Here is a 23,492-nt window from a genome sequence, read left to right on the forward strand (position 1 = left end):
CAATACCCACGCTGTGAACATTAAATGAGAATGTGGGTTCTAGTAAGATTAGTAAAAGTCCATTTGTCCAGGGTTCTTCGTGTACTGGGCAGTCCTAACTCGCAGCCGCGTGTCATCACCCGCATTTCATAGATGAAAAAACTGAGTCTCGGGAAACTCACTCAAGGTCAAAAACTTTGTTAGGAACAGAGCTCATCAGAGCCCGCGGTCTCCAGAACCCCACAAGTGAGTGTTTAGGGAAAGCCTGACTTGTGGGCCCCCCACACAATTCCGGGGTGGGGCAGAATATCTGGGCCCACCTGCGCGGACAGCGGTTGAGCGAGACACACTGTCCCCCACTCACGCACGACCCTTCCCGGCTCCACCCCAGTCTAGAGACGCCGGGGGCCCCCGACCTCCGTCTCAAAACAAGCCCGGCTCAGATTCAAACCGTCTTTATTTCTACAGCAACATCTGAAAATAGAGAGCAGCCGCCTCACCCGCAACAGGGGGAGCCCCTCCTGCCACCAGGGGACCGTCGCCGCCCTTCGCGAGAAGCTGCAGGCGTGGCAGAATGGCTTGGTGGGCGGTGCCCGGGGCGTGCCTGGGCGGGGCCGGGTGAGAGGGGTAGTGCATAAGGCCGGGATGCGGGGCAGGACCCGGCGGTGGGAGGACGGACTAAAGGGAGGTCCCCGTCCTGGGGCACGGGGCGATGGCGGGGGTAGGACGCATCCCTCAGAGGCCAGGAGGAGCGCGAGAAGGTCCCAGGACCCCCTTGGGAGGCGCCGCTCCCGAGAATGTGGAGCCTGGGAGATACCACCGCACGGAATGGGGGTGATTAAGGCCTGGGCGGTACCACTAGAAGAGGGACGAGGGGAGGCCCGGGTAGTACCGTGGACTGAAGGGAGGGGCGCGGCCAATAACTTATTTCTCTATATACAGAAGCAACGGCCGGGTTGAGTCGGGAGGGAGGGCGAGGGTGCCGAAGGGCCGGCAAGTGCTTAGTGTTCTCGGCTCTGGGGTCTGGGGAGGCCGGGCCACTGAGTCTATGGTGGAGACTCCAGCCGGCACCTCCTGCTGGCCCAAACCTAGGGAAGAGGGCCCTGCTGGAAGGAATAAATAAGGGATCGAGCTGGAGTGGGCAGGCCCAGCCTCCAGGGCTCAGGCTGAGATGACAAGGGAGAAGGTTACCCTGAGATTGAACAGAAAAGACAGGGGCTGTGGGAGAGACTGGCGGGACAAGCAGCAGGCCCATGCGCAGGGCTGGGGTGAGGGGGGTGTGCCAGGTGGGCGCTCTGGTGACTGGCTGCCCCTTCAGCATTAGCCCACCAGGGAGCTTCGTCGGGAGAGGTCCATGGAGCTGGAGCTGAGAGTGCGGCTGTCAGAGAGACCTGTGCCTCCAGGCTGTGGGCAGAGGGGGCAGGTGGCTCAGCCTTGTGCTGCTGCCAGTCTGTGCCTCCCTGGCCTGAAGGGGCCTGACCCGGCAGAGGCAGCCGGAGTCCCTGAGCTGGGCAGAGGCAATGGCAGTTCCAACCCAAGGCCACGCCCTGGTGCCCCGACACTCCCGCCCATCTCCACAGTGACTGTGTTAGCACTGGCCGCTTACACGTCCACCCCCAGGAGAGGCTGGGTTCCCCTCATGTGTCTCCCCGTTGTCCAGCCCAAAGTAGGCCTGAGACAGAGCCAGGAACTGTTGCTGGATGAAGAGGCATGCTGGAGGGAAGCTTGGCAGCACGCATGCAGCCCCGGCCGCAGCTGCCCAGTGCCCAGACACCCGCCTGCCCCTACCTGGGTCGGCTCTTCCACGCTCTTGTTGAGGAAGTTGAGGGAACTGGCCCGCTTCATCCTGAGGGAAAAGGACAGCATGGGATTTGCCCAAGGAGGAACTCAGGGGAGATGGGGGCAGGGAGCAGGGTGGGGCTGGGGAGGGAGCAGACTGGTGGGTGGTGGAGCCTGAGAGGGATGGGGAGGTTGTCTGGGGTCAGTGGGGCACATTCTGGGTCAGCAGCTCATCCGGGGTTGCTGGGTGGTTCTTGAGGCTCACCTTGGTGGGGGGCTCACCTGGGGTTAGGGGGCTCCTGGGGGCTGCCCCCTTGCAGCTTCTTTACCAGCATCTCACTGCTGCGCCTCAGGGCGTCCCGGAGTTTCCCAAAGGAGCCGCTGCGCCGCAAGGAGCCACTGCCATCCTGCAGGTGGACAGGCTCGCCTCTAGGCCCCCTGGCCACCTAGGCTCCCAGCCCAGCCCGGCCCAGCCCCCGGACTCACCCCATTCCACTCAGCTGTAGATCCCGCATCCTCGAGGTCAGACTCAGACCGAGGCCCGGCACCCCCGGCCATGTCTCGGCTGCCGCGGCGGTCTCCCCGCCCGCCACTGCCATCTTTCAGCAATTCCACCACCTTGGTCTGGCTTGCGGGGTCCAAACCCTGAGGGAGGGGCAGGGGCATCAGGCAGTGACTGGACCATACCCAGGGCCACACAGGTGTCCGCCCACCCCCTCCTGCATGGAGCCCCACCTGCTTGCGGTTACGGCTGGCACAGTCCTCTAGCGTGTGCGCGGCTTCCAGCTTGCCCTGGCGCCGGTATAGGGCCCCCAAGCTGCGCAGGGTGGTGTTGACTGTGGGGCTGTGGATGGGACAGTCTCAAACTCCATGTTCCCCAAGACCCAGGGCCCATCCTGGCACCTGGCCCACAGGGGGCCCTGAGGAAGCGTGGACCTCCGGGGTAGCCAGAATCCATTCCCTCCCATGTCAAGCCCTGTGCTGGGCCCACCCAGCCTCTTCTGTCCTGGGGAAGTCACCCCAGGGCTGGGGACCTGGCCCCAGGGCCCTCATGGGATGTTGTCACCAGGACCAAAAGTTGGGAGACCCGGAGCAAGAGAATTAGGCTGAGAATTAGGAGACAGAGCCTTCTTGGGACAGGTGACCTGTGAGTTGGGCCTTGCCAGATGAGCAGCAGAGGAGGGGTGTGTTGGGGGTGAGAGTATGGAATGTGGAGCCCGCCCTGCTGTGCTCTGCTCCCCAGCCCAGCCCCGCCCCCCTCACCTGTCTACTTTACAGGCCTTGTACCAGCTGCCGTATTCCCCGTAGGGGGCGCTGTCCCGGCGCTTATCCTGGAGGAAAGAATGGTCACACGAAGTGAGAGCAGGCCCCCCTCTGCACATCCCAGCCTCCCCTGACAACCGCCCAGCCTGCCCCACAGAGCTACCTTGCTTTCCTCCCGCTCCTCTGCGTGCATCCAGATGGGCTTGTTGTCCCCTGGGGAGAGAAAGGGGACTGTCAGCAGCCTACCATATAGGTCTCACCTGGTTGGGCTGGACACAGGACTGGGGGGTCAGGGGAGGGGAGACCACGGTTGGGCTTCATTGAATGAATGAACAAGAGTAAGACCCAAAACACTACTGACCCTCTTCTGGACAAAGAGATGAGCAGAACAGACCCTTGCCCCCAGGCCACAGCCCAAGACATGTGCTAGGCCTGAATGATGGGCCAGGCTCCGAGGGACTCAGGAGCAGGAGACGACTGACCATCCGGGGCCAGAGGTGGTTTCCCAGAGTGGGAGACGCTGGGTCAGGCCCTCAAGGTGAGCAAGAGTCGCCAGTGGAGAAGGGGGATGCAAAGGCGTGTGAGGCACTGGCAGGCCAAGGGGGCTGCGTGAGTTGGGTATGTGCTCATGTGTGCAAACGTGAGCACAGGTGGCTGGGCACCATCTGAGGGTGAGGCTGATGACCAGCCAGGCCAAAGCCTGAGGGCTTGCCCTGCTGAGGGATTTGTCCTGGGTGCTGATGGCAGAGCAGGCCTGGGATGGATGGGCTAGAGGCACATGGTGACCACGCACTCACCATTGACAGAGCCAAACTCTTTCTCATGAGCGCGGGTGAGGATCTCCTTGTACAGGGTCTCCGCATCCTGGTACTTGCCCTGCTTCAGGTAGCAGGAAGCCTGGAAGCGGGAGACCCAGAGAGTGAGCGGGATGCATGCAGCCAAGCCTTTTTCTCTCCTTCTTCCCCAACCTCATCCCTGCCTCCCTCCTTCCCATCCTCCAGCCCCTCCCAGCCCCAAGGTACCAGGTTGTTCTTGGTCTTGGCCACATTGGGGTCATCGGGCCCAAGGCGTGTAGCATAGATCTCCAGTGCCCGCCGATAGTAGTATTCCACCTCCTCAGCTTTGCCCTGGTTCTGGCACAGCAGGGCCAGGTTGCTGAGCTGCTTGGCCACATCTGGGTGAAACTTGCCCAGGACCTGGGATGGGAGAGGGAGCCAGGGGTTGGGCTCAGGGCTGCCCGGGCCCCTGCCTCCCAGACCCCCGGCCTGCCCAGCCCTGCCTGTTCCCACCTTCTCCCGGATCTCCAGTGCCCGCTTGCACAACGGCTCAGCCTCCTTGTACTTGCCCCTCTTGCCATACAGGACCGCCAGGTTGTTTAGTGTCGCAGCCACCTGGAGGTGAGAGAATGGAAGCTTCTTGACCCAGGCCCTGCAGGACTCTGGGACCTGCAGGGGATGGGGCACAGCCCCCACCTCCCACCCAACCCTCACTCACGGCTGGGTGGTCCTTGCCCAGTGTTTTCTCCCGGATGGCCAGAGCATCATTGAGCAGGTGGGCAGCCTCCTTGTACTTGTTCTGATCCCTGGGAGCAGGTAGGAGCATGGTCAGGGCCGTCCTCCAGCTCAAGGCCCTCCCCAGTGGTCTGCAATCCCTGTGGTCACTCCTGTACTCACTGAGTGTGTATGACAGAGTGAGACCCAGAGTGTGGGGAGACCTGCTCAGCTCCTGCTTTCTGAGCTCCAGGGGCTGTAGGCAGTTTTCTCACAATTGGCTGGGGTGCGCAGTGCTGGGGTCCCACCGACTGCCTGGTGCCTAGCGTCCCTGGGCACCACATGGCTCTCCTGCTGCCCCTTTAGCGTGTCCCACTCTCCAGGTCCCAGTGCCTTTGCTCATGCTGGCTTTTTGCCATGGGAACCTTTTCTAGCCCTCTTGTGTTTGGGCAAACTCACTTTCTGGTAAAACCCCTCCTCCAGCCTTGGTGCCTGGAGAAGCTGTGTGGACTCCCCAGGACCCCTTGAGTCCTCATGTGCAGTCCCTCCCCAGTTCTGGCCAAGCCTCTCTCTTATACTAGACAGTTTTACTTGCATCTGTAGCCCAGCTCCATGCAGGTGGGCCACGAGTCCTGGCCCACAGCAGGCACCAAGGGTTAGTGATCCAGGGCTGGAGCCTTCCAGAAGAATTTGGGCATCCCAGAGAGTCCTCACCGATAGACCAGTGCCAGGATGTTCAGCATGGTGGCAACGTCAGGGTGGTCGTGGCCTGACGTCTTCTCCAGGTCTTCGAGTGCCTGCTTGCAGAGTGGCACAGCTACCTCGTAGCGGCCCTGTGAGGCGTATTGGATCACCAGGTTGTGCAGGGTGCGGAGCCGGGCCGGGATCTCGTAGCCCCCATGCTGACCAGACACATCCCCTCCTCCTGGGCTAGGGGCTGCAGGGCCAAGGGCGGGAGGTCAGATGTACCATCTGCCCACTGGGCTGGGATGGCACATGCCAGCTGTGCCTTTGAGCCACTTGACACATGGCCCTGGGCAAGTCACTAACCACTCTTTCTCAGTTTTCCCATTTATAGAGTGGGTCTAGTTACCCCATAGAAATGGGGTAGAGGCCCAGCTCCAGTACTTCAGGCTCTGTCTCCTGGGGCAAGCTGCCTAACCTCTGAGCCTGTGTCCCTGTGTACAGAGTGGAGGCTCCGATGCATAACCAGTACCATGAGCAAAGCAGGCACTGGCCCCACTGTGGCTGTCTGCATGTGCCTCCCTCAGAGGTGACTCGGAGAGGAAGAGAACTCTCCCAAGGGTCAGGGGAGCTAGTGGCAGAGCAACACTGGAAGCCAGGCTGGCGACTCCACAGCTCTTAACTGTGATGTCTGCCCCCCACAGAGCTGGGGGGATGTGAGAAGCAGCAGCACGTACAACTGTTCTTGAAGCTCTCACACACTAGGATGTCATGATCAGAAGTGACACAGGAAGGAACATGGCAGCCAGTCGGTCCCAAGGACCAAGAGTTCACACAACCTTTCCTTCCCCCACTCCGGAACTGCCCATCCGCACCTGGGCTCTGCTCATCCTCATTGGGGAACAGGTCATCCAATGTGTCTTTGGGGACGTCCCCCTTCTCCTCCTGGGGAGGAAGACAGGATGAGCATCAGGGAAGGAGGCACAGGGCAGCCAGGGTGTCTGTGGGCTGGGATGGAGCCAAATCTGCTCCATGCTGCCCCTCCCTGCTCCCAGGCCCCCTTGCTGGGCAACAGTGACCATGGTAGGAGCTCACGTTAGGGGAGGCGTCTTCATCCAACTTGCGGATCTGGCTCATGAACAGCAGGTGCTGCTTCTCCTCCTCGAGCTGGGCCACGGCCTGCTCACTGCGCTGCAGCTTCTGCTGTGTCCCCGCCAGCTCCTCACGCAGCCACTGGTTCTCCTGCACCAGGCGCCGCACCTGCGCCCGCAGCTTCTGCTTCTCTGATTCTACGGCCCCCAGGTGGCTCGACAATGCCAAGATCACCTGTGCAACCAGCCCAGGTAAGGGTCGGAGCCCTGTCAACCCCCTCGCCTATGACTGTAGCCTGGGCCTAGTTGGGCTCTGGGACCCAGTGAAGGGCCAGGCCTGGCCCTACAGTGAGGAGCTGCAGTTCTTTTCTCTCCTTGTCAAGGGAGAATCTCCTCAAGGCCCCCAACACATGGTAGTGCAAAGCCCAAACCCAGGAGGCTTGGGAGTCCCCAGTTCCTTCCTTCTGGGATCAGGAGAACCCCAAAAGAGCTAGTTGGGGTGCTGTGCTTTCCCTGAGCTACTAGCCCCTTCCTTCGTCTCTCCCTGGGTTGTACTCAAGCCCCTGCTGCCACAGCCACTAGGTTACTGCTCCCTGCCCCAGGGCTAGCGCTTGCCCACAGAACTCTGCTAGATGGCTGAAGGGCCACCCAAAGACTCCATCCCCACTTCTGCTGAGGGGCCACAGCATCCCCTGCCTTTCTGCAGCTCCCAGGTAGGGAAGGGGCATGTGTCCCAAATGCTCAGTTGGCATGAGGAGCCACAGGGGCAGGAAAAGTATCCAAAGGCCTTGGCCTCAACCCCCACCCCTCTCCCCAGCCTCTGTAACTCCTGTCCTTAGTTTCCAGTCTCTTCCTGCCTTCCTGCCTAGGGTCCAACCTCCCTTCTTGCTCTTTTTTTTTTTTTTAATTTAAGACAATGTCTCACTCTGTCACCTGGGCTGAAGGGCTATGGCACCGTCACAGCTCACTGCAGCCTCTACCTTCCAGGCTCAAGTGGGCCTTCCACCTCAGCCTCCTGAGTAACTGGGACTGCGGGTGCACACCACCACAGCTGGCTAATTTACAAATTTTTTTGGCCAGGCACGGTGGCTCACGCCTATAATCCTAGCACTTCAGGAGGCTGAGGTGGGCAGATCACGAGGTCAGGAGTTTGAGACCATCCTGGCCAACATGGTGAAACCCCATCTCTACTAAAAATACAAAAATTAGCTGGGTGTGGTGGCGCGTGCCTGTAGTCCCAGCTACTCAGGAGGCTGAGGCAGGAGAATCACTTGAACCTGAGAGGCAGAGGCTGCAGTGAGCTGAGATTGTGCCACTATACTCCAGCCTGGGCAACAGAGCGAGACTGTCTCAAAAAAAAAAAGAAACATTTTTTTTTTGTAGATACAGGGTCTCATGAACTCCTGGATTTAAGCAGTCTTCCCACCTGGGCCTCCCAAAGTGCTGGAATTACAGGTGTGAGCCACCACACCTGGCCTCTACCCTTTCCCAGTCCTTCACGGTGCAGGGTCATTTCTGCAGTGGTGTCTCCAGCTAGTCACACCTCCCGCTTTGCTCCAGCTTCACACATGGCCTTGATGCCCATGCCCTCCGTGCAGACTGTTCCCCCTCTGTGAGAGCGCATGTGCTCCACCAGGTGTGGGGCCCCCGAGTGGTCCTCTCCGCCTCTGACGGCCAACTGGCAGGGAGTGAATGTCGTTGCAGAGGGCCAGGCTGTCTGAGACCCTGTACTTTGTAGTTGGTTAGCAAATGCCTAAGTGACAGGTGTTTCCATAACCACTAGCTTAAAAAAAAAAAAAAATTCCCCCAACAGCCTGGAAGTGTACACAGCAGATGGCATGATCCCTATTTTAAAGACAAGGAAACCAAAATGATACAACTTCCCCAGGGTTCACGTGCCAGGCAGGGGCTCAGCCAAGCTCTGAGGGGAATAAAACAAGTCTAACTCCTTGTACATCCCAATGGCTGCTGGACATCTCCAACTGCATATCATCCTGGCAGCCTCAATTAAAGGGGGCCAAAACAGAGTTCTGATCCACCAAGGCCCTCTCCTCCCTTAATTTGCTTAAATCACAAACCTGGGAGTGATGCTGCCTCCCTTTCTCTCCCTTATTCCACCCCCATGTGTTGCTGGACCTATCTCCAGAACATACAGAACTGGTCCCTTTTCTCCACCGTCATAGCCACCCCTTAATTCCAAGCACCAGCTCTCATTTGAATTCCAGCAGTGGCTTCCTAACCACTCATTGGAGAGTGATTCCATCCTCGACCCACTGAGGTTTATTCTCCACATCTCAGCCAGAGAGAGTTTTTAGAAACTCAAGTCAGACTGTGTTGCCTGCCTGCTTAAAGCCCTCCAGAGGCTTTCTGATTTCCTGAGAATAAAACCCAAACCAACCAGGCCATGATCTGGCTCTTGGCTTCTCCCCAGGCCTCTTCTGTCCCTCTCTCCCTTCCATGAAGCTCCAGTCACACAGTTCTTCCCCGAGTTCCTCCACCACAAGCTCTTCCTACCCCAGGACCTTTGCACATGCAACTTCTCCCCCGCCTCCCTTTCCTGGAGGCTGGTTCATTTCTTCCCTCAGGTTTCAGTTTGTCATTTCCTCACAGAAGTCCTGCCTGACCAGTAGACAAGACTCGCTGCTGTGAGCTATCATAAAATCTTGTTCTTTTCTTTGCAGAACTCATCACAATTTGTAACAACCAATTATTTCTGTATGTGTGTTTTTGTCTCTAATAGGGCAGGAATCTTGTCTATTTTGTTGGGCCCTGTATCCACCTAATACCCTGGCTGGCCCTCAATAACTAATCTGTTAACGAGTGAATAGAAGAATGAATTGGTGGGAGACTGTGTTTCCTTAAGGATTTTCTTTCTGTTCTCATATGCCATCCAGTCTCCCTTAGGTAGAGGGGAGCCGGAAATGGGGCTCTGCGTGGGGGCGAGGGTGATCATGGTCTCCTAGGGCAGGGCCGGGGTCACCAAAGTGCATTTATTTCTTCAAAAGGTATTTACTGGGGTCCTAACATGGGGCTCCAGGAAACAGACGGTTCCCTGCTCTGATTCTTCTCCTACATTACCGGATTCCTCTTGAAGGCTCGATCCCTCCAGTGACCGCCCACCTCAGTACCCCAGACTGACCTACCTGGGCCTCCCCCAGCCCAAGCTCAATGGCTTCCAGGGAGCGACGCAGGAGGATGCAGCGCTCCTGCGAGCCAGGCTCGGCTTCGCCGGCCTCAGGCGCAACCAGAGGAGCCAGCAGAGCACGATGCTCCCCACGCAGAGTCTCCAGTCCCTGGATGACAGCCTTGGTGCCCAGCACGATCTCATCCTGGCTCAGCTTCTCCTCCCGCGGAAGCACCATCATGGCCATGGTTGTGGCGTCTGTGAGGACGAGGGTGCGGGCAGGCGGGCGCCGGGCCTGGGGCCACACCGCCGTCCGCCCTGGATTAGGTAAACAGGCGGTCCCCGGACGCCTGAGTCTCCCGTGTGCCCAGGTCCCCCAGCCGGCAGCCCGCACCGTGCCCGCGCTTGGCCTACAGAGGGCGCGCCCGGCTTGTCTAGGCCTGGGAGACGCAATGCGGTGCAGCCGAATCCTGCTTCGGCCCCAGACCACCGGCTTAGGCCGACTTAGGCAGCTCAGTGTCCGGATTTCCCCGGGGACCCCCTAACCAGGACAGGTATGGGGAACGTGGGGGCTCACTCCTGTGCAGGAGACCCTGGCCCCTCCGGCGATCCGGGCCCAGCCCCTTGGACAGCCCCATCCCCAACAGACAGGCCAAGCAGCGGAGCCCATCCTCCCGACGAGCCGACCCTGCGGAGGCCCTCCCACTAGAGGGGCTGAATACGCGGCCCCCAGTCCTTCCAGGCCACGCCCACGACGACCCCTCCCCTAGGCCAGCGCAACGCCCTGCGGCCTCTCCTGAAAAGGCCGCGCCCCCGCCCCGGGCCACCCGGGACCGCGCCCCCTACCAGTGCTGGCTCGATCCTCCTACAGGCCGTGCCCACGACGACCCCCTCCCCTAGGCCGACCCGGAGCCTCCTCCCCCGCTTTAGGGCCTGACCCCGTCTCCCGGCCCAATCGGCCCGCGCCGACCTGCGCCTGGTGCTCGGGCACGGCTCCGGCTCTGGCTGCCTCCCGCTTCACCCGGACCCGCAGCCGCGAGCCGGTCCCGCCGCCTCCATCCCGCCGGCCTTCCCAGCAGCCCCTGCGCCGCCTTAAAGGTGAAGCCGCTACCTCGGTGGCGTCGGAGGGGGCGAAACACGCTTCTCTCGGCCGGTTCGCTGCCTTAAAGGAGCGCGGGCCGGGCCGGCTCCAGCGGGAGGGGGACAGGGCGGGGCCATCGAGGCGGGGGCGGGGCGAGGACCCGCCCGGGGCGCAGTTCCCGGGGCCCGCCAGCCCCGAGGGGTGCCCTCGGCCGCAAAATGCCGCGGGGCCTCAGCGTGTGGAGCTGCTCGGGAGGTCGAACCCGAAGGTACCTAGTGTGGCGCCATGGCGCCATTGAGGACGTCGGGAGAAACTGAGGCGCAGGGAGAAGGTTGGGCTTCCTGGAGTACAGAGCGAGGCGCCACTAATTGAGCGCCTGCTGCGTGTTGCGCGCTTTGGTGCCCTGGGTTCATTGACTTAACGCTCACGAAGACCCGAGAAGTGAGTGCCGCTGTTATCTGGCTCGCAGATCTGACCCCAGGCTCCGCATCCCGGGGTCACATCTGGTGGGGGATGCACCATCTCTGACAGAGGTGGTTCAGTGCCCTTAGCTCAAGCACATCTGGTGACAGGTAGCTTACTACGTTTGGCTCTGAGACAACTCGAAAGGTTAGCAAAAATTTCCTCTGATAGACCCCGAAGTGCCTTCCTGCAGTGCTCATCCACAGCCCTAGCTCTGTCTTCAGAAAGAAGGCTGCTCCCTTGTGTCAGTTAAGGTATGTGGAGACAGCGATGGTGCCCCGCGTGGTCTCATCTCTTCCCTGGGCTGCCCCTGGTCTCTTCACTCAGTCCTACCGCAGTTTCCTGACCCTTCCCCATTCCAATTTCTCCTTTCTGGGTGTAGTCTAGCTTGTCGGTCTGGGTCCTGCTCAGAAGGTGGTGATCAGCCCAGGGCCCAGTGACCAGAGACAAGGAATGAACTGCAGAGATCAGAGGGACGGTCCCCCCATAATAAGGATGCCACCTGTCCACAAAAAAAAAGCTGCAAATCGGGCTGCCTTTGACACAAGTGAAGACCCTCTATTTTACACATCTCAGTTACATCCAACCAGGTTCTTCTCAAACCTGTGCTCTGCCAATGATTTTTTTTAAGTGACAGGTTCTTACTTTATCATCCAAGCTGGTGTGCAGTGGTGTGATCATAGCTCACTGTAACCTCAAACTCCTTTTTTTCTTTTTGAGATGGAGTCTGTCTCCCAGGCTGGAGTGCAGTGGCAGGATCTTGGCTCACTGCAACCTCTGCCTCCAGGGTTCAAGCGATTCTCCTGCCTCAACCTCCCCAGTAGCTGAGATTATAGCACCCACCACCACACCTAGCTAATTTTTTGTATTTTTAGTAGATACGGGTTTCACCGTGTTGGCCAGGATGGTCTCAAATTCCTGACCTCAGGTGATCCACTCACCTTGGCCTCGGCCCAGCCTGTAACCTCAAACTCTTGGGCTCACAAAATCTTCCCATTGTAGCCTCCCAAGAAGCTAGGACTACAAGTGCATGCCACTACACCTGGCTTTTTTTTTTTTTTCCAATTTATTTTCTTAGAGACAGGTTCTCGATATGTTGCCCAGGCTGGTCTCAAGTGGTCCTCCATCTCGGCCTCCCAAAGTGCTGGGATTACAGGCATGAGACACCGTGACTGGCATGATTTTTTCCGGATAGCCAATACTTTCATTTGTGCAACATTCAAAAGACATACAAAGACTGAGCTCAGTGGCTCACACCTGTAATCCCAACACTTTGGGAGGCTGAGGCAGGTGGATCATCTGAAGTCAGGAGTTTGAGACCAGCTTGACCAACATAGTGAAACCCCGTCTCTACTAAAAATACAAAAATTAGCTGTGTGTGGTGGCACATGCCTGTAGTCCCAGCTACTGGAGAGGCTGAGGCAAGAGAATCACTTGAACCCGGGAGGCGGAGGTTGCAGTGAGCTGAGATGGCACCACTGCACTCCAGCCTGGGTGACAGAGACAGACTCTGTCTCAAAAAAAAAAAAAAAAAAAAAAAAACTTAAAAAAAAGAAGCAAACAAGCAAGTTACAATGAAATGTATCTCTGTGACTGCTGTCCTCAGCCATCCAGCCCCCCTCTCCGGAAGCACCTTCTGTTGTTTCTTATGCCCATTGATTATGTTATTTGCATCAGTGCTGAGCTTGTGTTTATCCTTATCCATTTCAGCTGGTCAGTTTTCCTCCAGGGCCCCTGAGGTTGGGGTCTGTTGCATTTGGGATCTGTGATCCTTCAGCCCTCACACTGGCCTTATTTTCCAGATATATTGCCACTGGTTGGGCTGGGCTCAGTGGCTCACACCTGTAATCCCAGCACTTTGTCAGGCTGAGGCGGGCAGATTGCTTGAGCTCAGAAGTTCAAGACTAGCCTGGGCAACATGGTGAAACCCCATCTCTACAAAAATACAAAAATTAGCTAGGCATGGTGGTGTGTACCTGTAGTCCTAGCAACTCAGGAGGCTGAGGTGGGAGGATGGCTCAAGCCAGGAGGTGGAGATTGCAGTGAGCAGAGAGAACATCATGCCACTGAACTCCAGCCTGGGTGGCAAAGCCAGACCCTGTCTCAAAATATATACCTACATATATGTTGCACTGATTGCATTTTGGTAAGTCTGCCTCTGTGCATAGAGACTACATCCAACCATGACTGGACTCCCATCTGGCCAGCATGTTCTGTTCACAGGGAGGAAACAGAATATGGAGCGCAAGGCACTTTTGTTCTTCATGACACTGGGTTTCAAAATCTTTTGAGAAATAACTTTCTTAGAAGGCTTTTCCTCTAGAGATTGAGATTTAGTGGTGCCAGGGTGAATCCTGGGCACCTCTTGGGACTTTTTTTTTTTTTTTGAGATGGAGTCATGCTGTGTGGCCCAGGCTGGAGTGCAGTAGTGCAATCTTGGCTCACTGCAACCTCCGCCTTCTGGGTTCAAGCGATTCTTCTGCCTCTGCCTCCCGAGTAGCTGGGACTACAGGCGCATGCCACCACACCTGGCTAATTTTTGTGTTTTTACCAGAGATAGGGTTTTACCATTATTTTTACCATTTACCATTTACCATGATCTGCCCACCTCGGCCTCCCAAAGTGGACTTTTTTTTTTTTTTTTTAAGAGCCGAGGTCCCATTGTCACCCAGGGTGCAGTGCAGTGCCACAATCATAGTTCACTGCAGCTTGAACTCCTTGGCTCAAGTGATCCTCCCGCCTCAGCCTCTTGAGTAGCTGGGACTACAAGCAGGTGCTCACCATGCCCAGCTAATTTTTATTTTTTGTAAAGATGGGCTGTCCGTATGTTGCCCAGGGTGTTCTTGAACTACTGGGATCAAGCGATCGTCCCACCTCGGCCTCACAAAGTGCTGGGGTTACAGGTGTGAGCCACGGAGCCCGGCCACCTCTTGTGGCTTTAAAACTTAAGTGGTGCCTGTGCTGTGCACCCTGGATTGAAAGTGCTGTTTCAGTGTCTCTGTTTTGCAGGTGAAGAAACTGAGGCTCAGAGAAGTGAAAGGCGGCTGCACCAGGCTTAATGGGCTTTTTTGTTTGTTTGTTTGTTTTGAGACAGAGACTTGCTGTGTTCCCCAGGCAGGAGCGCAGTGGCACAATTTCGGCTCACTGCAACCTCTGCCTCCCAGGTTCACGCCATTCTCCTGCCTCAGCCTCCCGAGTAGCTGGGATTACAGGCGCCTGCCACCACACCTGGCTAATTTTTTGTTGGCCAGGCTGGTCTCAAACTCCTGACCTCAGGTGATCCGCTTGCCTCAGCCTCCCAAAGTGTTGGGATTACAGGTGTGAGCCACTGCGCCCGGCCAAGGAGCACATTTATTTTATCACCTTTTTTCCGGTAAATGGAGAGAACACTTCTCAATCTCCCTGTGTGAGTTGTGCAGGTTCCTCACTCCGATTGTTCTGCTCACCGTCTGTGGGCTTCAGTGGTTCCTTTGTGATTCTCCTTAGGTGCTGGCTGCTCCACCCCGTGTGCTGGTGGGGGAAGGCTGGGCCTTCCCTGCTGGTTCTCATGCTGTTATCGCTTAGCCTCGCATATGTTCGGCCCTTTCAGCCACTTGGTTTTTTATCTTGTCTCTGAGGATTGCACTGTGTGTCTGGAAGAGACTGTTACTTCATCCTGCACTGTCCTGTGCTCCCCCAGCAGCTGCTGATCTCATGCCAGGCTGCTGATGGGCACTGAGTAAATGGAGAATAAAGGAAGAAATCCATGCCCAGTGGTGATTCAGCTCCTTATGCTCTTTCCACAGTGCTCAGCAGCCCCCTGCCATCCCATGCCTGGGAAGTTGTTCTTGCTACTTTTAATATTACTGTTTCCTCCCTGAAAATCACTCCCACTTCTCTTACTGCATCCCTTTAGATCCTCGGAAGCCCTCGTCCCACTGAAATCTGCTTTCTTAAATTATTCTTTTTCTTTTGGCTAGATTCCTTCCCTTTCTCTGAAGTGGCTGGGGCACTTTTGCCAAGGCTATCATCCCACTTGAAATGTCAGCAGATAAGGGCGGGCACAGTGGCCCACGTCTGTAATCCCAGCACTTTGGGAGGCCAAGATGGGTGGATCACTTGAGGTCAGGAGTTTGAGGCTAGCCTGGCCAACATGGTGAAACTCCGTCTCTACTAAAAATACAAAAAATTAGCCAGGTGTGGTAGCTCTTGCCTGTAGTCCCAGCTACTTGGGAGGCTGAGGCAGGAGAATTGCTTGAACCTGAGAGGCGGAGGTTGCAGTGAGCCGAGATCGTGCCACTGCACTCCAGCCGGGGCAACAGAGTGAGACTCTGTCTCAAAAAAAAAAAAAAAAAAAAAAGTCAGCACATTCACCCATAAGTGCTCAAGATGGGAGGCTCCTTAAAGACCATGTCTCCCCAGCTTCCTGAGCTTCCTGAGGGGCCCTTGTCTACCTTGGACACCACTAGTTGTTGGTTCTTTCTGCCACTGAGCCAAGAATCAGTCCACTCAAAGCTGTCCCCAGAGGCTCCTGGTTCCTGTCCTGTGGCCATATGGCAAATCTGCACCCTCTCTTCCTTGTGACCTCCCAGCCAGGGTAGACGGGTCCTGCCCTGCTCAGTGGAGGGACCGCAGGCCTTGGGGTCAGACTCAGCTAAGTTCAAAGCCGCGTTCCTCCATTTCCTAATGGCTTCACTTTTTAGGCATGGTCTGTTATTTTACCTGCTTCCTCATCTGTAAAGCAGGGTTCCTATTACCTACTTTGTTGGGTCATCCAGAGAATGCAATAAAATGGCATAAAGGGGCTGGGCGCGGTGGCTCACGCCTGTAATCCCAGCACTTTGGGAGGCCGAGGCGGGGGGATCACGAGGTCAGGAGATCGAGACCATCCTGGCTAACATGGTGAAACCCCGTCTCTACTAAAAATACAAAAAATTAGCTGGGCGTGGTGGCTCAGGAGGCTGAGGCAGGAAAATGGCGTGAACCCGGGAGGTGGAGCTTGCAGTGAGCCGAGATCGCGCCACTGCACTCCAGCCTGGGGGACAGAGCAAGACTCCGTCTGAAAAAACAAACAAACAAACAAAAAAGGCATAAAGACTTAACATTAGGCCTTGTACATAACAGACACTATCCCTAGTGGTTGTTTATTCTCATCACCATCAAGCTTAGTAGTCAACAGACCCTGAGTGCAAGGTGTGGAAAAAGAATGAGAAATATGGGGCAGCTTCTGCCTGCAGTGTTGTTGGACAGAGATGCATTCAGAATGAAGGTGAGCCATAAATGAGGCGGCAGAGACTGAACGGAAGCAAGCGTGAGCTGTGTGGTGTGGACAGCAGGTGCCCATGTGATCAGGAAGGAGATCAGCCCAGCGAGGGATGAGCTCACCTCTCCCCAACGTCAGCTCTCCCACAAGGTGGGGAGGCCCACATCTCCATCTCTGGCCCAGATCAGTCCCCTGAGCTCTACCCAGACCCATATATTCCTATTCCAGTTGGAATAGCACTAAGTCCTGTCCAAATCTCCTGCAGGGATGTTCTCACAGGGCAGTCAGTCTGTCCTGGACTCTCTTTCAACTCTTGTTTTCTTTTGTTTGAGATGGAGTTTCACTCTTGTTGCCCAGGCTGGAGTGCAATGGCATGGTCTTGGCTCACTGTAACCTCTGCTACCAGGGTTCAAGTGATTTTCCTGCTTCAGCCTCCTGAGTAGCTGGGATTACAGGCACGTGCCACCACGCCTGGCTAATTTTGTATTTTTAGTAGAGACGGGGTTTCACCATGTTGGTCAGGCTGGTTTTGAACTCCTGACCTCAGGTGATCTGCCCACCTCGGCCTCCCAAGGTGCTGAGCTACCATGCCAGGCCTCTTTTTTTGAGACGGGAGTCTCACTCTGTCGCCTGCCCAGGCTGGAGTGCAGTGCCGCGATCTCGGCACACCGCAACCTCTGCCTCTCAGGTTCAAGCGATTCTCGTGGCTCAGCTTCCCAAGTAGCTGGGATTACAGGTGCCCACCACTATGCCTGGCTAATTTTTGTATTTTTAGTAGAGACAGGGTTTCACCATGTTGGCCAGACTGGTCTCAAACTCCTGACCTCAAGTGATCTGTCTGCCTTGGCCTCCCAGACTGCTGGGATTACAGGCGTGAGCCGCCATGCCCGGCCTCAACTCTTGTTTTCTAACCAGCTACCAAAACCTGTTAATTCAACCTCTTAAGTCACTCTCAGATTTATCTATTCCCCTCCAACCCTTCCACCTTTACAATGTCCTCATCACATCTTTTCTAAATGGCTGCTGCAGCCTTCAAGCTCATCTGCTGGTCTGCAGAGCAGGTCTTGTTTCTCCCGGCATGTTGTATTAAGGAGATCTTTCTAAAATACATCGTCTCACTTCTCTGCCTAGGTCCCTTTGCCAGCTCCCCTGTCTCTCAGGACAGAGTGTGCAATCCTTGCTCCGGCTCACAGTAGTAACAGTAACAGCTACAAGGCTCCTCAGGGCCTAGACTCTTCCTCCGCTCCTGCCCCATTGGCACTCACCATCCCCATCGTCTCCAGCTGCACTGAGCCCTGTGTGGTTCTCGGCATCGGCCACATTCTCCCTTATCTCTGCTTTTGACATATGCTACTTCCTATGCCCAGAACATCCATCCTTGTCAGATGTCTTCAGGATGCCACTCAGGTGTCATTCCCTTTGGGACATCTTCTTGGACACCTCTTCCTGCAGGGTGGACATCCCTCCCGTGTGCACCAGTGCAACCTGTCATGCTGTGTGGCGATGGTCTGTTTGTCTCCCCTACTGGCCTTAGAGTTCCTGTATAGGTTGGGACCCAACCTAGGTTCATGCTGTACCTAGGACACGAACTAGTAGGAAGTTAATAAAAGCCAGATGTATGGATGGTTGGGAAGATGGGATCTGAGTAGGGCCCTGAGATATGGCCTGAGTCAGATGATGGCGTTTAGAAACCTGACCTCTTCTCAGCCGATCTGTGTGCATTGGACAAGTGACTTAACCCTCACTCACGCATTGAACCAACCTTTATCGAGGGTCCGCCGCATGCCAGGGTGCTGGGTACTGCAACAGTGAGTCCGGCGGCTTGGGTCTTTGTCCTCCTGGAGCTCTCATTCGAATGTGGTACAGAGACATTTGCTGCAGGTAATAGTGAACTCTATGACTGAAGAGACAGAGGCTAACAACCAGGCTTTGGGTGGGGTGGTTGGGGAAGGCTGTTGGAGGAGGTGATACAAAGGCCACATCTTAAAGGAAAAGGAGCGTACTCTGGGGTTGGGAGAGGGATGTGAGCACGGAAAGGTCAGCTGTGGCTCGAGGGTGGTGAGCATGGCAGGGGGAAAGCAACTAGAAGTGAAGGTAGTGAGCCAGACCATGGGCCTGGTGGACGGTGGTTGGCCTCTATTCAGAGGGCACTGGGAGGACAGGACGACAAAGGACTCTACGCGAGGAAGGTGCCCTGGCTTACAGTTGGAAACAGCATTTGGGAGGCAGCGTGGACAAGAGTTGCTGATGGATTGGGAGGGGAGGCGCAGGATGAGTCCGGGTTTCTGGCTGGAGTAACAGGACTGAGGCTGGTGCCATTACCGACTGGGGAAGATCAAGGGAAATCAGGAGTCTTGCTTTGGCCATGTGAAGTCTGGGATGACTGTGAGTGTTCAGGTCGCAACATAAGTGGTTAGATGGGAGGCTCTAGAGTTGGGAGGGGAGGCTCTGACCTTTGGTTTCCTCCTTTGCAAAAGGAAGCATCAGCAGAATTGATTTCACAGGGAGGGCTGCTTTAAGGACTCCATGAAATAAACCATGTAAGGCACTCAGCAGCAGCCTGGCTCAAAGGAAATGCCCTGTAGGTGACGGTGACAGCTATTAATGTTGTCAGTCCTTGGACACAGCAGGTGAAAGGGGTGGCGAAAGAAGCAGTTTAAAGATTAGTCCGAAACCTCCTGTACAGGAGAATCCCAGATGATGCATGTAGGGACAATCAACGCCTCACCCGAGTGTGGGCTGCACCAGCGACTTCCTTCCAAAGAGAACAGCATGGGAGCAGGTGTGTGGAACTTTACAGTGAGGAGCCCAGGTCAACCTCATCAGTGATGTCATGTTGACGGCATGTGCCCTTCACAGGCTGTGCTGAGAAGGGCATTCACCTTTGAGGTCTTCCTCCCCACAACCTATAACCTCCATCCAGCCATGAAAAGAACATCAGACAATCCCCAACTGAGGGACATTCTACAAAATGCCTGACCAATACTCCTCAAAACTGTCAAGGTCATCAAAAATAGAGATCAAAAAGTCTAAGAAAATGTCACAGCCCAAAGGATCCTAAGAAGGCAGAATGGGCTGGATGTGTTGGTTCACGCCTGTAATCCTAGCACTTTGGGAGGCTAAAGTAGGAGGATTGATAACTGAGGTCAGTTCAAGACCCTATCTCTACCAAAAAAAACAAAAGAAAACAAAACAAAACAAAGAGCCAGGTGTAATGACACATGCCTGTAGTCCCAGATACCCAGAAGGCTGAGGTGGGAGGATGGCTTGAACCCAGGAGTTCCAGGCTGCAGTGAACTAAGATGGCACCACTGCACTCCAGCCTGGGCAACAGAGCAAGACCTGGTCTCTAAAATCAACAACAAAAAAGAAGACAGAATGATCAAGCGTAGTGTGGCATTCTGGGTGGGAGTCTGAAATGGAGAAAGGACATTAGGGAAAAACTAAGGACATGCATAAAATAGGGACATTTATTTATTTATTTGAGACAGAGTCTTACTCTGTCGCCCAGGTTGGAGTGCAGTGGTGCAATCTTGGCTCACTGCAACCTCCGCCTCCCGGGTTCAAGCGATTTTCTTGCCTCAGCCTCCCGAGTACCTGCGATTACAGGTGCCCACCACCATGCCCGGCTAACTTTTGTATTTTTAGTAGAGACGGGGTTTCACCACATTGGCTAGGCTGGTCTTGAACTCCTGACCTCAGGTGATCCACCTGCCTCAGCCTCCCCAAGTGCTGCGATTATGGGAGTGAACCACCGTGCCCGGCCAAAATAGGGACTTTAGTTAATAATCATGCATCACGACTGACTCACTAGTTATGACAAATGCACATGAATGCAACATGTTAACAGTAAGGGAAACTGGCAGGGTGGTATATAGCCACTCTTTCTACTATTTTTGCAACTTTTCCATAAATCTAAAGGTATTCTAAAATAAAATAGTTTACTTAAAAATAAAACCAGTCTGGAGTTGGCGTGCAGGTTAGATAGAGGCTCTTCCACTTTCTGCACCAAAAGGCCATCCCTTTGCCTTTAGTCTCTGGCGGACCTTGGGCAGCTCTGCTCTGGTCCAGCCTTAACTCCTGGTGACTGGGCACAGCTGCTTCAGGGTCTGAGTCAGCACCTTCCACCTGAGTTGCCTTGTGCTCCAAACTGTCCCTACACAGCTGATTTCCTCTTCTCTGCTCGGGCTTCTTACTTCTGAGCCTATGAGAAAACCCAGGTGTCTTTTGGGCTAAGGCATCAGTTAAAATGTCTTGAGTAGCACATCTGGATTTGGGACCCAATTCCAGCAGCAAGAGGGAACTTCATTCTGTAAACGAATATTTATTGTGCACCTGTGATGGGCCAAGCAGTATTTTGGGTGCCAAGGATACAACAGGGAAAAACATTTCCTCTTTTCTTGGAGCTTGCATTCTTATGGGAGAGACAAATGAATAATTAATGCCAAGGAGTGGGAAATACGAGTAAAAAAAAAAAAAAAAAAAAGAGGGGTCGGAGAAGCGAAGGCCTCCTGAAGTGACATTTCAGCCAAGACCTGAATGAGGGAGCAAGCCACATGGGCCTGAGGGCAGCAGCAGGATGGACAGGACCAAAGGTCCTTGCAAAGGCCCTGAGGCCGGGTGGTGTTTGAGGAATGTTGAGAGGCCAGTGAGGAGGGGAAGCGTAAGAGGAATTAAGATCCAGCAGCTCCTGGGAGATCAGACCATGTGGGCCCCTCACAGGTGAGGCTTCAGCTTACACACCTAGGTGGGTGGGATACTCTGCACAGTTTGGATCAGCAATCCAACACGATCTGCTCAGCTCTGAAAAATCTCTGGCTATTGAGTGGAGAACAGGCTACAGGGAGAAGAGGGTGGGAGCAGGGATAATTAGGAGCCTATTGCAATATCCAGATAAGATAATCGCAGTAGAGGAAGGGGCGAGGCACTGTCAGGGTAAGCCTGGAGGATTTGCTCATGGATTAGATGGTGGGTACAAGAGAAACAGGAATCGAGGATTCCCCAGTTTTCGGCCTCAGAACTGAAGAACTGAGTTAGCATTTACTAGGAGGGAAGTCCTCCCAGGGGAGCACATTTCACACCATGGGGCCAAGTGAGCTCCCTTTAGGGTTGAGTGTGGGGAGAGAGGAGGCTAGATTAGAGGCTGGAGCCCCAAGTCCTCCAGGGTTTCGAGGCTGGGAAGCTGAGGACACCGTAGCAAGGGAGGCCAAGAAGGAGAGGCCAGGGAGGTGAGAGGAGAGCACAGAGCTGTCCACAGGCCAGGTGGAAAGACTCACGCGGGTGATTATTTGCATCCAATGCTACTGATAGGACTGGGCAACCCAGGTCACTGGCAACTGTGGAAAGGAAACTTTTGGTGGGATTGTGAGGAAAAAACTGGAAGGGAGTGGGCACAAGTGGAGACGGGGAGCACACACAGCTCTTTGGAAGAGTTTTGCTCTAAGGGGAGCAGAGACAAGGCATGGCAGCTGAAGGGAATCTGGAAGTCTCCGGTCTTTAATATCGAGCTATATCCACTTGGGATGCATGTAAGTGGGTGCAAAGTCCTGGCAGAGGGGAGAACCTGCCATGCACGAGAGAGGGCGACTGTAGGAGAAAAGCCCTCAAGGAGTGAAGAGGGATGGGCCCCGAGAATGGGAGCAGGGTGGGGCATTTATTACCACAGAAGGGGAGGCTGAGGATATGGTGTCGGATGCAGACAGGCTGAGAGTTCACCCTTCACCCTCTGTCCTAGGTCTAAGCCAGAACCTAAGAGGGCCAGAAGCTGGGGTCCAAGTCTACTTGTCCCACCCCCTCCACTGGAACTCTCTGGCCCCCAGCTCTGCACGTCTCCTGCCCTGCAGCCCTCGCCTGGCTGTGCTCCGGGAAGGCCTCGTGGGCACTTCACCCTGCTCTGCAGCCACACTCACACTCTGGGTCCAGGTCACACTAGGTATGATTTGCTTCTCCTGGCCTTTCCTCTCACCAGCCCTGCTATCACCTCATTTAGAAGGCAGGTATGATTTTCATTTTCTAGGCTCAGAGAGTTTGTGCAGGGCCACACAGCTGGGTCCCCGAGCCTCTCTATGTGAGGTCGTCTGGGCACAGGGCTTGGGGAACCCAAGACTGAGGCCAGTGACAGCAGGCTCTGGATGGCCATCCACTCCTCTGGGGCTGTAAGCGCTGCCTCTCCTGCAAGCCTTCACCTCTGGACACTTCTTTTTTTTTTGAGACAGAGTCTCATTCTGTCATCCAGGCTGGAGTGCGGTGGCATGATCTCAGCTCACTGCAACCTCCGCCTCCCGGGTTCAAGTGATTCTCGTGCCTCAGCCTCCTGAGTAGCTGAGATTACAGGCACACACCACCACACCCGGCAAAATTTTTTTTTTTTTTTTTGAGACTGAGTCTCGCTGTGTCACCAGGCTGGAGTACAGTGGTGCGATCTGGGCTCACTGAAACCTCCACCTCCTGAGTTCAAGTGATTCTCCTGCCTCAGCCTCCTGAGTAGCTGGGATTACAGGCACGTGCCACCACACCCAGCTAATCTTTGTATTTTTAGTAGGCACGGGGTTTCACCATGTTGGCCAGGATGGTCTTGATCTCCTGACCTCATGATCCGCCCACCTCAGCCTCCCAAAGTGCTGGGATTACAGGTGTGAACCACCGCACCCAGCCAATTTTTTATATTTTTTAGTAAAGACAGGGTTTCGCCACATTGCCCAGGCTGGTCTCAAACTCCTGAGTTCGGGCAAAACGCCTGCCTTGGCCTCCCAGAGTGCTGGGATTACAGGCGTGAGCCACTGTGCCTGGCCACCTCTGGGCATTTCTTCATGGGGAAGGCTGTGTGTGCAGGCCTGTCTTGGAAGCCAGCGGAAAAACCGGGCGCCCAGGGAACAGTGGCTACCACTGCTTTCCATCTCTAAGTCAAGGGCGGGCAGGGAAAGGAACTCCACAAATGTACCTCAGCCCTATTCCCTCCACCTGCAGAGGCAAAGACCCCACTGGCTCAGACTTCACCAACCTGGAGCAGGGGAGAGAAGCTAAGTTCTGACCTTTGATCAGAAGATGGGGAAGCCACACTCAACACGTCACTGCCTTGGGAGGTGGATTTGGGGATGGTGGGTCCTGGGGAAAAACGGGCTTTTGGTGTGGAAATGACATCTTTCCTGTTTCTGACGTCTGCCTGCCTCATGCCGGGTGAGACACCTTCACGCCTGTCTCCATGACTGAGAACATGGGAGTATGCTTTTCTACCTACGTTCCTGGTGGATTTTCACTGGAGTCGGGCTGCACTGTGGAAAAGGGGTTGGGCAGCTCC

The 23,492-nt window shown here is 55.4% G+C and overlaps 2 protein-coding genes across 9 annotated transcripts; one reads left to right on the plus strand and one right to left on the minus strand.

Annotated features, from left to right (window-relative positions):
• Positions 1-418: 418 nt before the first annotated feature.
• KLC2 (kinesin light chain 2) lies at positions 419-10,620 on the minus strand. 8 transcript variants are annotated; one of them, XM_063727888.1, is made up of 16 exons: positions 10,522-10,620; positions 9,430-9,728; positions 6,291-6,521; positions 6,071-6,140; positions 5,226-5,448; positions 4,516-4,603; positions 4,311-4,412; positions 4,044-4,217; positions 3,819-3,918; positions 3,185-3,234; positions 3,022-3,089; positions 2,494-2,602; positions 2,245-2,403; positions 2,041-2,165; positions 1,768-1,825; positions 419-1,383 (listed from the first exon to the last, which is right to left on the minus strand). In XM_063727888.1, exons 2-16 carry the CDS (start codon positions 9,655-9,657, stop codon positions 1,300-1,302), a joined length of 1,869 nt encoding a protein of 622 aa, XP_063583958.1. In that variant the 5' UTR covers positions 9,658-9,728; positions 10,522-10,620; the 3' UTR covers positions 419-1,299.
• A 28-nt stretch (positions 10,621-10,648) lies between these two features.
• On the plus strand, positions 10,649-23,431 carry LOC112135443 (uncharacterized). Its single transcript, XM_054525599.1, has 3 exons — positions 10,649-10,759; positions 21,930-22,127; positions 23,162-23,431. The coding sequence occupies exons 1-3, from the start codon at positions 10,710-10,712 to the stop codon at positions 23,223-23,225; spliced, it is 312 nt and encodes a 103-aa protein (XP_054381574.1). The 5' UTR covers positions 10,649-10,709; the 3' UTR covers positions 23,226-23,431.
• The last annotated feature ends 61 nt before the right edge of the window (positions 23,432-23,492 follow it).

This window comes from Pongo abelii, chromosome 9 (assembly GCF_028885655.2).
Source record: "Pongo abelii isolate AG06213 chromosome 9, NHGRI_mPonAbe1-v2.0_pri, whole genome shotgun sequence".
In the NCBI taxonomy this organism is placed as follows: Eukaryota; Metazoa; Chordata; class Mammalia; order Primates; family Hominidae; genus Pongo; species Pongo abelii.